This window comes from Fundulus heteroclitus, chromosome 21 (assembly GCF_011125445.2).
Source record: "Fundulus heteroclitus isolate FHET01 chromosome 21, MU-UCD_Fhet_4.1, whole genome shotgun sequence".
Taxonomy (NCBI): domain Eukaryota; kingdom Metazoa; phylum Chordata; class Actinopteri; order Cyprinodontiformes; family Fundulidae; genus Fundulus; species Fundulus heteroclitus.
Window position 1 is genome coordinate 19,942,452 of NC_046381.1, and position 14,316 is coordinate 19,956,767.

The window sequence follows — 14,316 nt, forward strand, 5'->3', positions numbered from 1 at the left end:
TGTTCTGTGAAGAGAGGATGCGGGTGGGGTGTGTGTGTTGGGTAAGATGTTGGGAATGCCCCATAAAATGGACTTTGGCTTGTTGCACTACGCAGACAATAGACATCAAAAAGCTGGATGTGAGAAACAGTAGGCGTGTTAGATTTCTCCACCCCCCCCCCCTTGAAGCGGCTTTGTTTTACAGCTGTTAGCACCTGCAGACCCCGTGAGCCTTGAGCCGCAGGGAGATTGCAAACCGCTCTTCCACAATCGCAAGAGAAACGGCTCCGAGCCGTGCACACAGTCAGCGAAGGCTCCGGAGTTACCTCAAAGTACACAACCAATCCATCATTTATTACATCATGACACAAATTTCAAATTTACATAGAGTACCGTCCTCCTCGGGTCAGTGTATGATACAGATGTTTGCTGTTTCTCGTCGAGCATCTCCGAAACGGACGTTAAAACCCCCCAAAAAAAAATAATAATACAATCAGAAACACGGCAACACAGACAAGATGCAACGGCCAGAGAAGGTATAATTAAGACCAGTGTTTGCTTTGACATTACATTGTCAGAGTGAATGAGGGAACATGTAAGTAGTGATCTTCATTATGTATAAGAATCTGCATTAAAAACAGCAACAAAATGCAGTATAAAGAACAAAAAAAAAAAAAAAAAAAAAGTAAAGTGAAGTGCAAATTTCTTTGGAAGTCGGAATAAAGTTTGTTTTTCCTTCATTAAGACATAAATAAGAAATAAGAAAATACAGACCTTAAACAAATAAAGGCAAGACAAAATGTTTATAGTTTCAAGTAGGCGACACTTCTAGGAAGTACAGACACACTGTACAAGTCGTTTCACTCAGCCTTGTAGTTCAAACCTTTGCTGGAATTCCCAAATAATTCAAGTTTACACACCGCTTTTTTATTTAAAAAAACAAAAAACTTTTAACCCAAAATGGCGCCCTTTAAGGTTCTTCTTGAAAACCTGCGGGATAAGCTATGATTCCTGGAGTGGATGACTTCAAAAAGTCTTAAATTAAACCCAATTCTGGGACGGTTACAGGTTCAGAAATGTCAAGTTACAAGTTCCTTGTCATCACTTTGCGTGCATATCGATAGTGTTTGTTTTTTTTTCCTCCCCCGCTGCCTCTTTGTCTGAAATAAAAACATTAACACTGGAAAAAAATTAAGCCAGATCCCATTTTTGTTGACATTGCTTATGTGGCGATAAAGTACGAGGGAGAAACAAAGTTGAAGAAAACAAAAAAAAGGGAAAAACTTCACAGGCTTTCTCTGAAAAACAGACTCCCCTCCGAACATCATGGTACTTCTCTCTGCAGCAGTAATTTTCGCGCCTCATCGTTCATTCGATTTAACAACCGAACTGCATTCCCACTTTGGGCTGAACCGGAGCTTTTGTCACTAAAATGAAATGTTCCCGCAGACGACAGGGGGAGCTCGTCAGTTTATCGCGACGCCTCGTCGGTCAGTTACTTCTTCCTCTGGAAGACGTTGGCCAGCATGGCTCCAGATGTGGTCAGCTGACCCATCTTGCTCAGAAACTTGGTCTTGGCATCTTCACCCACCAAACTGGATGCGATAGAAATAGATCTATTACAGAAGGAACAGTAAAAGAAGGCAAGGCAGTTTGAATTTGCATATATAGCATCTTTAAATCAGAAGCTAGAATCTAAATATATAAAACAGCCATTAACACTCCTGCTGTTTTAGCCTTTACGACACTCTTTTTAAAATAGGAAATGCCGTTTGGCAATTCAAACGCTCCTGATCTTTACTGTCTAACGGCTCCTGAAGTTCCTCTTTTGGGTTAGTTAGGACGCTGGCTGTACCAGCGGAGAAGTTAACAGCACCTTGGCAAAGCCGCTCTATTGCTCAACAGAAGAACAAACATCACATCTCAACGGCAACTCTAAACAAGAGCCAATGACTTTAGGATGTTGAGTCTTCTCTGGTTAGTGGTCAGCGTTACCAAACGGCGTTTGGTTCAAAAGAAAATTATTTAGAAAAGAAAAGGATGAGTTTCGCAAGGTTTCAGCTTTCCAGTGAAACGACCCTATTTTTGTGTGGAATAATATGTAAAGTCCTGGTCTGAAGACTTTTTATTTATTTAACAAATCTCTTGATATTTTCCTGGGGAATTGAGGGTTGTGTCGGTATCAGGTACAGAGAAACGCTTTAGATTATTACTATTTTTTTTTAGGAGGAACAAACTCCAAACTGATCAAATAAAGACCCACATCTGACGCAGTTTTATTCACACACACTTCTCCTTTTAAGCCCAAAGCTCAACTCCACCCTCCTCAGAGGAGGATGCATCAACAACCTGATCAATATTTTTAAGAAGTTAAGAAATCTGCAAAACTGAATTTTCTTCTCCTCCTGTGTGTTGATATCCTTACAGAAAGGATCGTTCCACCGATATGGCCTTAACTTTGTTCGCCCTATAAGGAGAAAACTGATCAAAGGAACAGCATTTACATGTTCCTGAAACTTTTCGTGCAAGCCTGAGATAGAGTAGGCATGATAAAACAAAAGAATCGCTTAAACTGCAATGCCAGATAATTATACACCACCAATGAAAGCGTCTACAACTTCAGTGACGCAGGTTCAAGAGCTTTATTAATCTTCTTGTGTTGCTCTCAAACATCCATGTCAGTGCTGTTAGCTTAGCACGTGGCAACAGTTCAGCATTCAACGTCAGCAGCGACAGATGTGAGTGGGTCAGTGGGGGGGTAAGCCTGCGTAAAGGGAGCCATTGAGCTGTCAATTAGACCGTATGCGCAATTTTGACAGCGTACTGGGCCGTAACCCTGGATTCTGATAGATCTTTCCAGATTATTGAGAAGGCTATGAATTCCAAAAAAAGTAAAAAACAAAGCAACTGGACTTGTTTTCCGTAGTTGAAGACGTTTCGCTTCCTGTCCAGGAAGCTTTCTCAATTCAAAAAGTCTGGAGTAATGTGGAGTAACTTTATACTACTGCCCAAACAAAGGCCTTGTAATGGCTTAGATGCAAATCCAACCGAAACAGGTCCACCCCTTAGTAATGAGCGGTCGTTAAAGGCATTAAGCCAGCAGATTGAACCGAAACTGGTCCACTCCTCTGTAACGAGGAGTCGTTAGGGTTGTTGTTGGCTTGGCTTAAAGGAGCGATGTTTGATCACTCGTATAAGGATGAGAATTGAGGTGATGATTGGCTGGAATTATTCCGATAGATGTGTTGTAAATTTTTGAGAGTTGGAACCTAAGGTCTCCGCCTCTGTTCAAGGTTGGTTTTTCTCTCTTTTCTCTGTTTCGGTCCAATCGGCTGGTTTAATGGCTTTAACGACCGCTCATTACTAAGGGGTGGACCTGTTTCTGTTGAATTTGCATGTTATCTAAGCCATTACAAGGCCTTTGTTGGCAGTAGTATAAAGCTTGGTACTCCACATTACTCCAGACTTTTTGAATTGAGAAAGCTTCCTGGAGAGGAAGCGAAATGTCTTCAACAAACAAGTCCAGTTTTGTTTTTTACTTTTTTTGGAATGACCATGACCTGGATGACTGAGAATCTTCACCAGCACAAGGCTATGAATCATTTTCTATAGGGCATTTTCAAATATTGTGTAAAATTAAAAGTTTTCCCCCCAAAATTGTTCATACTGTAATGAAGAGACTCACCCTTGTGCGTCACTAATTCCTCTGTTTTCCACCTTTATTTCACACTCCTTGATCATAGAACCTAGAATCACCTGTTAGAACGAGAAACAATTTGAACAGAGAAGCCACAAAAAAATGTCACTAAAATGTATAGAAAGGACCTGACTACACAAAGACTAAACACCATACATGTGATGCATATCACCAGGATGGTCAGAGATGCTGCATTGTGCACTAAACTTGGCAAAAGAAAAAGAGGCTGCATCTATTTAATGCCTTGAAAATATAATTAGAAGCCGGTGCCAGGATCATACAGACAGAGTGGATGTGTGCAGAGCGACGGCTCAACTGATGATTAGTCACCTCGGGAAAATGCTCACATGAAGGAGATAGCGTGAGACTTGCGACAAAAATAAATACTTTAGGTGTGTGTCTATGAGTGTTTCTGTGAAAGATGTAAAGGGCCAGACGGTCTGCTTTAGTTTTGAGAGATATCCTGGGAATAATGAATAAAGAAAAGGAGGCGGTCTGGTGCAGCAGTTTGTGAGCATGCAGATAGTTGTGTGTGTGTGTCTGTGAGAATCGGAGGTGTTAAGAGTCGGTGCGTGAGAAGAGTAAGAAATCCCCTGCACGTAGGAGCGTGCATGCGTGTCTGCTGACCTCGTGCTCCGGAGACAGTTGCTCCATGTCGGCGTGCAGACACCTGAGGCCTGGCAGGAAGTGGTTGACCATAACCTCCTCAGAAATGACTGGACGACATGTTAAGGATTGGAATGAAAAAAAAAAAAAGAAAGAAGAAGAAGCGATGGTGCAAAGTTCACCTCGAGCGCCGCAAAGATATTACTGTACAAACGATTTTCAGGGCTTTTAAAGGTTTCCAGATTTTGTTGTTTCATAACCAATCTTGATGTGGTTTCAATTAACAGTTTACAGACGAAGCTGCACAATGAAAAACTGTGCTGCAGCGCTGACATGATTCAGACCCTTTGTTACATGGATTCCCATCTAAACTCCAGGGCAGAGCCCCTCCTCACCACTGGAGATGTTTTCCAATTAATCGGTGTCCGCTTATCAAGTATTAAAAATGTCTCAGCAGTGATTATACTGGATGGTAGGGATGCAGGTTAAAAGATGATCTTCAGCTAAGGAACACAGGACTGTCGCTAGGTAAATGTTTTAAACAGCAAAAGAAAACATTTTTCATTATAAAGTGGAATTTTTAAATCTATTCAAAAACTCAGACATGGTGCCTAGATCTGGCTGCAAAATGAGGAGGATAAAGCCAGTGATCCTTATGAATGAGATCCAGAGATTGTCCTCACTGATGGGAGAATCTTACAAAGAAGCAATCAGACAAATACCAGAATGGAGGAGTTGCCAGACTGAGGGAATTCCTTACATGATTTTGTGCGTGAAAAACTCCCAGAGCATGAGAAGCGCAATTTGACTCAACATGCATCAAAGTGTTTGATCGAAACTCCCCGGATCCTGCTCGGAGGAAAGATCAGTCAGTGATTAATACCATCCTTAAAGGCAAATATGTAGATGGCTTCCAGCAAATGGGCTTCTTATATGACTCTCATTTTAAAACTCCATACTTTAAAAGACAAAACAAATTCAAATTCAACAAATTAAGGAGGGTCAGTAAAGGCAGAGGAGAGACATTTGGAGATAAATCCTCAGTGATTGAATGTTAACGTTTACGTGCAGTAATTTGTGACACATTAAAAGGAAAAAATCTGTAAAGAAAATAAACAAAACAGAGTCTTGGGCGTAAGGCAAAGATGTTAGCTCTTTAAAGGTGCCATGACATCACCGTATAAACCATTTCATATAGTTGATATTCCTACATATGGAAATTGTGATTCTCTCGTCCTTTGCGAGTAAGTGAAAACTTTAGGCATTTTAGACCAAACTACATGCGTTTCAGACCAAACTACATGTATTTTAGACCAAACTACATGCGTTTCAGACCAAACTACATGTATTTTAGACCAAACTACATGCATTTCAGACCAAACTACACGCAATTTAGACCAAACTGCACGCAATTTAGACCAAACTTCATACGTTTCAGACCAAACTACATGCATTTTAGACCAAACTTCATACGTTTCAGACCAAACTACACAAGTTTCAGACCAAACTACATGCATTTTAGACCAAACTACACACAATTTAGACCAAACTACATGCATTTTAGACCAAACTTCATACGTTTCAGACCAAACTACATGCATTTTAGACCAAACTACACACAATTTAGACCAAACTACATGCATTTTAGACCAAACTTCATACGTTTCAGACCAAACTACACGAGTTTCAGACCAAACTACATGCATTTTAGACCAAACTACACACAATTTAGACCAAACTACATGCATTTTAGACCAAACTTCATACGTTTCAGACCAAACTACATGCATTTTAGACCAAACTTCATACGTTTCAGACCAAACTACATGCATTTTAGACCAAACTTCATGCGTTTCAGACCACCCTCAGGCCTTTCACCTTCCCTTTTTTCTGTTTGAGCCGATACAGGGAGGCTGATAATATGATGTGCACAACACATCATATTATAACCACAAAACCTCAGAAAAATTAAATATGTTGTTATGGCCTCTTTAAGCCAAAAAAACTATGGAAAACTTAAATGTATCATTAATATCAGTACAATAAAGTTTTCTTGTTCTAAAGCAACTCAAAAGTTATTTGGTCAGAACCAACAATGCTGATATATTTATTTAAAGCCTAACTACAAAGAAATTTTTGATTTAGTTTTAATTTTTTTCCTTGTTAAACATGGGAGTAATACAATTTAATTCAAGACACATTTTGAATATGAATAGATTGAATACAGCTATATGAAATAATTATACTTAGATTAACTGAGAAAATGTAATGTTCTGTACATTTTACTGTTAAAGAAAGGCACAAGTCTTTTTATTTCAAACAAACTGAAGAATAAAAAGGTAAGATTCTCAGCACTCTGCTATTTTATCCGCAACTGCCTGTGTTCTGCCACATGTCAAAGTTTGAGGGCCTACGTGGGACGACCGGTGAACAAATCTGTATTTTTAGACATGGGAATGTACAGCTTCAGAGCTTGTCACACTGATTACAAGAAGAAGAAAAAAAAAAAAAGTACAGCGGGAGGTATACCCTCTGAGGTTAGGGCTACACCTCCTGGACACGACAGCTCCGAAATGACAGCCCAACAAAAACCCACAGGAATGAACCTCAGGCCAGCTGGGCCCCGTCTGTGTGCGCTGGACCTGGGCGCGGCACGGCCGGTGGAGGAAAGGCGTGGCTGGGAGAGGGGGAAAGAATCACAGACGAGCGGGATAAAAGAGGTAAAGCAGATGCAACACAAACGAGGATCCCATCCAGAGAACCGTTCCTGAGGACCGAAGCCGATGTTCGGGCCTATTTTCTTTCCACACTTTCTCCCGCTCCCAGTCCTCTCCTTTGCCTGAGAAACCCTGTAATTACTTGTATCCCCAGAATGGAGGCAGCTTTGCTTTTCCTTTCTCTTACTGCCAAAATGACAGGCAAACCCAGCCAACGCACACAGCGAACCGCACTCTCTGGCACCGAGGCGACACTGATACGTACCAGCAGCCAGATCACCATCCAGGAGCAAGGCAGACCAAATCTAACAGGCACACACTGACATTGAAGCCAAACCAAGCATCACAAAGAGAGTAAATCATCAAAAAAAACATGACCTAAACAGGTGATCTCTAAAGTGTTTCTGATGTCTATGACAAGTTTAGACAAATAATAAAAGGATACAGCAGCAGGAAAGGGCACTGTAGGCTTCAAATAGGTGGATGGCGATGTCAATCCTCTTGCTTTCCACCGTCTGGCTGTTGTTGGCTAATGCGAGCTTATGAAGGTGTGGGAGAACAACTTCGGGTATACAAAAAAAAACAAAAATCAAAGAGACAAAAAAAAAAAAGGGGAGTGATGTAAATACGTGTTGGTGACGCGTGGGGAGTTTTTATTATCTCGTATTTGTGTCTGGTACATACAGTCGTCTCTGAAGCGCGGCTCTGCGTTAGGCCCGACTCTTCCAAACGTCCGGATGATCTCCATGTGCAAAGAGTGCTGATCCTGGTACTGCGGGTCTTCAAGGAACGAGGCCAGTTGCATTTTCACTCGCTCTAGTAGCTACACACAAACACGTAAAGCGCCAAAGCAAATTTCCATGACCTTCAAAGAACTGCGTCATCGGCATATAAACGTAACCGCTCAATGGGCCGGTCATTTCCTTACCTCTTTCTGCGTGACAGTCTCCATGATGGTGCCAAAGGCAGGAATAGTGGCAATCCTAACTGATCTGTAAAAAGCAGGAAAAACAAAAGAAAACACTGACCATTTTCAGCTATTGTGCTACTACTCTGTTAGGTACTTGTCCTATTTCTTAACAGAAGGACTTGAGATGTTATCTGCAAAAAGATGCCCCATATCTTAAAACACTAGAATCACCAGATTGTGGTGTTCAGATGCCATTAAAGCGGTTCATGTGGCTGCAGAGGCTGTCATCAGCAGAAAAACTCCTACAGGTTTCCCAGGCCACTTTCAGGTTGTTGTTATTTTTTTTTTTTTTTTTTAAACAAAGCTGCGACCAGATTCCAAAACGTAAAACTATGTGTTTATGCGCATTCCTTAATTGAGTGGCACCTTGAGTCCACAACGAGTAAAACCACAAAGGAGTAGGTCTACTTTGGTTAACATGTGTTCAAGCTATGTTCGAGCGTAATGACTCGATTGAAGCCACAAATAAGACAGAGCTGGTCGTTTTGTAGCCAGCTCAAACTCTGCCAGATGTTGAGCTTCTTTTGTGACGAGATGCAACGTTCAGGCTGAACTGATTTGCACGACCCATCGCAAATGCTGCCTTACAGTACTGAGTTTGTGATTGACTCTGCAATTGCAGCGGTGATAGTCTCATTACTAATGAGGTTGGTAATTGATGACTGAGCAATGACACAAGTTCATAGCACCTGCCATGAGTTTTCACGTTTTTTTTTTTAAAACAGAAACAGCAACGTTTTGCAGATAACAGGAGACCCAACCTGACATTTACAGTGTTTGGTTAAGATTCGGTGTTAATCATTTCTCAAGTAATTAATAAGACTAACAAAAATTAACTGTCAGCTTTTTAAAACGGCATAAAAACTAAGATTAGATTTCCTAATGGGAGGATCTATTAGGTACGTTAAAGTAGTCAGTATCTTACATGCAACAGACAGTTTCTGATGTTGTCAAGCATCCCTGCATCCATGCCTGTAAGCCGGCATTGTTGTTGGGCAATGTGGCCCCTGGAGGGAATTTCGACGTAGCTCCCAAGTTCATGGGAAATTAGCAAACATGGCGACGGTGGCAGAAATCTCGATAATGCACATTGTCAAAATAAAGAAAAATGTAAAAATACTAGGAAAAAGAGGCATCACAGCAGACAAAGGTGGTCTGTGCGGCCATTAAATGCATCACAGCAAATGGAGGGAGAAGCTCCTTAATTTCTGTCTTGTCTTCTACTTTTGCAGACAATACCATGTGCCACACCGCACCGACAATTATTAACGGTACTGCTCCTTTTGTTGCCTTTGGGTAAGCTCTCCGATGAAGGAGCAAACTATGCATCAAAGACGGACAGAAGACTGTCTGCATGCAACTGAGCATCTTCCATTGCGAACAGACGAGCCTCTGGAGTGACTGCAGTACAGATAATCAGGAAGATGTTCAAATAAAGACTAAGACTGGGATCTACTCCGGAGATTTCTGTCATATACAAGTCAAATCTGAAAAAAAAAAAAAATTCAAAGCAATTTAAGTGTATGCTCATCCATAAACTTTTAATCATACAGTTGCTAAGATCGAAAATGTGGTTATATACACTTAAGAAATTGTGGCTACTAAGAAAGCTACTCGTTCTGTGTGACCATCTGATCAAACATCTTGTTCAAATTGATGCACATTGTAAAAACAGCATTCTCAATGCTGTCTGTTGCAGGTATGATACTGACTACTCAGAAGTACAACGCAGAAACCCGCAAAAAAGGATTGGAACTATCCCTTTCATTAGAAAATGTGTTTCCCAGATTTGCATGAAGAGAAACAAAAAAAGTAATCAAAGCCTCTGATGAGAATTACTGGTACAAATCAAGATTAGTGGGGATATTGGTCAATGTTAAATAATCATTCCAATTACAATAAAACAAGAAAAATAATCAAAACATCCAAATAAGCCACCTGGGAATTATCAGGTCACAAAAGTATTGGTGTTACCGCCAATTTTTGGTTTTATACTCATTTTAGTTTTTATATAATCTGTCAATAACATTTTTTACGATACCAAAAAATCAGTAAGAGTTAACACAATGTAGCCTTAATTTAAAAGTTCATCCCAGCTGTATGTACAAATGAACATGTGTATCTACATAGAACGATGACATGAACGAGGCTGCATTCCAACAGGGTTGCTACAAATCGTGGATTAAAAGTCAACTCATTTATTAAAGAATGTCCAACATATTAAATCACAAAGGTGAATCTAAACACAGAAGCCGTGTTACACTGTAAGGATGCAGCCAACAGAATGAAAATGATTTCAGAGAGTTTTCTTTCGGATTTTGTATTGATTGACTCACAATTCAGGCCCACTGCACAGTGTTATTAGGGCTGGAGCCGCCCGGCGGTCAACTAATGCTTCACTCATGCCTCGGAGAACCAACTGCAAACCCACCACACAGCAGGATGAGAGAGTGGGAGAGGTACGATAAGGGAGAAGTGAAAGTGAGAGGCAGAGATTGAGGGGGGATAATCGAGGTTTTAGGGTGAAAGAGAAAAGAACAGGGTGACAGGATAAATAGAGAGATGGGGCAAAAACATAACCAACCACCCATCGAGTCCTTTAGAAGATACCCTGCTTCAACGAGGAGAGGGTGGGGGGGAGGAAGAGGAGGGAGGGAGGGAGGAAGGGGTTACAGATGACCATGCAGGGATGATGCTGTCGTCAGATGTGGACCAATCTGAAGGGATTGGGTTAGTGTTGAGGACAGATGAGGCGGTGAGCGCGGGCATGCGTTAGTGTTGCAGATCGATGACGAAGACTTGCAGAGAATCAGCGCCAACAGTGGTTGTGCAGTAGAACGACCCAAGCGCGGCCTAACCCTAAGCAGGAGCCACTCCAAACCAAAAGCAAAGCCAATTTAATACAAAAAGGTCTCACTGAAATCCTACACAGCAGAAGGATTAGATAATATTGGCAGATACGGTCTGTTTTTTTTGTTTTTTTTTAACAGTGAATTTGCTCCACGCTGGGACAGACTCGTTCTAGTGTGATAGTTCTCAGGCGGCGGAGAGAAGGGGGAAAGAGACGCAGCATTGTTTTACTGTTGTTCCACTTACATTTCAGGGTCGGAAGACAGTGTGATGAGAGCCGGCACCACTCTCTGAGCTACCAGCGTCTCATTCACCCCCTTCACCAGCAGCTGATTGGATTGGACAGAGCCAGCCGCGATGTCACATAGGTGGGCGGGGCGTTTGGGACAAGAGCGAGCAACACCGGCAAAAGACAAAGAAGAAAAAAAAAAAAAAAAAAACAACAAAGAAAAAAAAAAAAGCAAAAAGAAAGAAAGTAGGGGGGAAAAGAAAACAAAAAAACACAAAAAGATAGGAATAAAGTGATATACAATGACAAGAACTATAGCTGCAAGGCACAGAACGGCACTACACGCATCAGGCAAGTGTGTGTACGTCTAGTTTTACACATCCACTCACATCCTTCACAGGGACCACTGCGGTAAAGCGAGCTCAGAGCCACGGCTTCTTTCCACAGACTCCAGATCAAATTTTATTTAATCAGATTTAATTTGGGAAATATTTTTTTGGAGACAGGGAATTTGATCTGGCATGTGTGGCAAAGGCCCTCCCCCCTTCAATCCACAGTCCTAACAATGGTGGACAACTGTACAAATATGGGATGGTGACAGTGATGTGCTTTGGGAAAGGGCAAGAGATTTACAAAACAGGGGGGGGGGGGTGAAAACAGCTTGCCATTCTTCCTCCCCCCGAGTATAGATAAAGATTGGCCAGGTTGCACTGTTATACCTAGACCCTCCGTGCCAACATCTGATCTAAAGTGTGCAGAGACCTCGTTTTGAATGTTTGCCTTGAAAAACAGGTTTTAACCGCGCCCGTCGGCAGATTATTGCAGATCAGCAATAACGTTTCATGTTTCCATGAAGGCCTGAAATCCTAACAGTGAAACACAAAATTAGTTTTGCCCCCCCTCATTACAGAGTAGCCTTAGTTTGCCGACCTCAGCGTTTCAACGACACGGAGCAGATATTTATATAGCAACCTCTAGGGTCAGTGCACAGTGTAAGGTCTGATGTTAGCTTGAGGAGGGTTTAGCCACACAGCTGGAACCAGAGCGGCGAGAAGATTTTTTGCTAAGGTCTTCGCTTACATCGCTTACATTCAAAAGACAGAACAGCTTCGTATCAGAATGCATCTTTAACAGCAACAGCGGCAGAAAGCAAAGCTGGCACATTTACAGCAAACAGATGAACATTAAAATAGATGTATGCTGTAAGAAGGCATAACTGCTGAAGACAATCTTTACATAATAAAAAAAATATTCTACATTCCCTGAAACACCAGAACATGATTGACTCAATAATAATTCATTACTTTCATTTAATCAAAGATGCAACAGTCAAATAAATTTGAATCATAAATTACTACTGCATTAACATAATTTCTTTTGATAAAAATCTAGATCAGGGTTTGGTTCGTACCTCAAACATCCGTGCTGCCGTACACCGGACCAGAGCAGACGTATGGACCACTCCGTACCATAAGACGGTCAGCAGCAGCTCATGATACACCGGGTTGGCACTGACAGGGACAAGAAATATGAGTCAAGTGTCATTCTATGTAACTAGTTCATATATTAGTGTTGTCACAGTACCCACTTTTTGGTACCGGTACTAACATGTATTTCCATACTTTGATACTTTTTAAATAAAAAGAGAACAAAAAAAACATATTACTGAGTCAAAAGTGCATGGATCGGGCCATACATAGACAATTTTTAATCAAAGTCCTAATATTGCCCGAACAAAGCAGTGGTGATACGAGAGTAAAGTCGTGATATTACCAGAAAAAAAAAGGATTCTATAATGAGAAGACAGCTTTGATAGTTATGCATTAAAGAGCCCAGCACTTTAATGCAGGGGAAAGACTGCTCCCTCTCTCTTCAAGCAGGGATTTATTTTAGTGCAACGACGGTTCAGTGGAAAAATAAATCATATTAAGATCCCGCTTTGTCGACCGGGGCAGGATCAGCGGCAGCTTTGCACATGTGATTCATTTGAAATGTGGACGCGGGGTGGGACGGGTCTCCTTAGGCAGGCGGGCTGCAGCTAGCAGCCAGGACAAAAGCTCTGCCTTCAGTGCTTAGAAGGTGGGAGGGGCGATCGATGCTTTTACGTGTTGTCGACAGAGTCTCCAACAACACAGAATAGCCGCAAGATTTGTCGCCAGTTGCTTTTGTGAAAAAAGGTTACTAGAGAGGTCTGAAAACTCTAGTATAGTGACAAAGTTGCTGAGTTGGCGACAGTGTCTCCCTCTCTCTCCCCAACTTGCTCCTCGCCTCTCAGCAATGCCGGCATGCTATCGGCAGCGCTGCAAGTACCGTTCCCATTCAAATGCAGTACCCGGTGCCAAATTAATACCGTTATACCGAACAACCCTAATATGTATGTGTGTGTGTCTCACCCCAGTTCTACAAAGGAGGCCTTCAAGCTGTCGAGAGGAGCGTGAGACAGAGACAGAGTTGTCATCACATCCTCCAGGAAACCCACCAGCAGCTTGCGATCTTCCTCCTGCCCAGATTAGTTGGCAAATTTAAAATCGGCTACATTATCTGATCCACTACAAATGTAATATCTTAGCATTTTCTGACTGCAAGACTACGATTATTATTGTTTTCACATACACACGTGTATGTCATTTTGGAAAACTCCACCAAGAGACAACACAGTTTACTCCAAATACAGCACTGCAGGGGTAATGTTCACGGCCCGTCTGGAGGGCTTAGTCCATGTCTCCCCCCTCTCACAACCCTGTTTCCTGTCAGTCTACTTTTAAATAAAAGCCACTAGTGCCACAGGAAAAAAAATTAAAGGAAAATCCAGCACTACAAATGTTTATTCTGTTTAGTGAGTAAACATTTGTGAAAAAATATATAATATATATATAAATAATATACGTTATGAAAATTAAAAATAATCCATACAGTCCAGCAGATCATACACTTTTTTAGACTATACTATGCAACAGAAATCAAGGGTCTAATAACATAAGAATTAATTTCATTTGCTTAAAAGTTTTTTTTATATTTCAAAATAATTTCATCATGTCTGTGGTTATTTAGGAGAAAAGATTCCTTGAATGTCAAATATAAAATTTGAAGAAATAATTCTTAGTTTCTAGCTTAAGAAAAAAAAATCATAAACATCATCAGGCATCAACAGACAGGATGTTCTTTGATGCATTTTCTTCAGTTCAAAAAGGGATATCTGGTGCATGAATCTGAAAATTCTTGCTATCACTTCCGTTTCTGTAGGCTAAAAAACTACCACCTCAGTCAG

General features: G+C 41.2%; 1 protein-coding gene across 8 annotated transcripts in view; it reads right to left on the minus strand.

The window, feature by feature from the left end:
* Window positions 1–312: 312 nt before the first annotated feature.
* Window positions 313–14,316, minus strand: part of relch (RAB11 binding and LisH domain, coiled-coil and HEAT repeat containing) — a 45,975-nt gene continuing 31,971 nt past the window's right edge. For 2 of the 8 annotated variants that reach the window (XM_036124799.1, XM_036124793.1), the window contains 9 exons: window positions 13,442–13,548; window positions 12,460–12,559; window positions 11,066–11,148; window positions 7,928–7,991; window positions 7,684–7,822; window positions 7,445–7,561; window positions 4,304–4,392; window positions 3,665–3,735; window positions 313–1,595 (listed from right to left, as the gene is read on the minus strand). In XM_036124799.1, the coding sequence (XP_035980692.1) occupies window positions 1,475–1,595; window positions 3,665–3,735; window positions 4,304–4,392; window positions 7,445–7,561; window positions 7,684–7,822; window positions 7,928–7,991; window positions 11,066–11,148; window positions 12,460–12,559; window positions 13,442–13,548 (891 nt within the window). In that variant the 3' untranslated portion in view covers window positions 313–1,474. Of the gene's footprint in view, window positions 1,596–3,664; window positions 3,736–4,303; window positions 4,393–7,444; window positions 7,562–7,683; window positions 7,823–7,927; window positions 7,992–10,305; window positions 10,389–11,065; window positions 11,149–12,459; window positions 12,560–13,441; window positions 13,549–14,316 lie in introns of those variants that run through there. The other 6 variants (XM_036124798.1, XM_036124796.1, XM_036124794.1 and 3 more) reach the window with 5 other exon arrangements.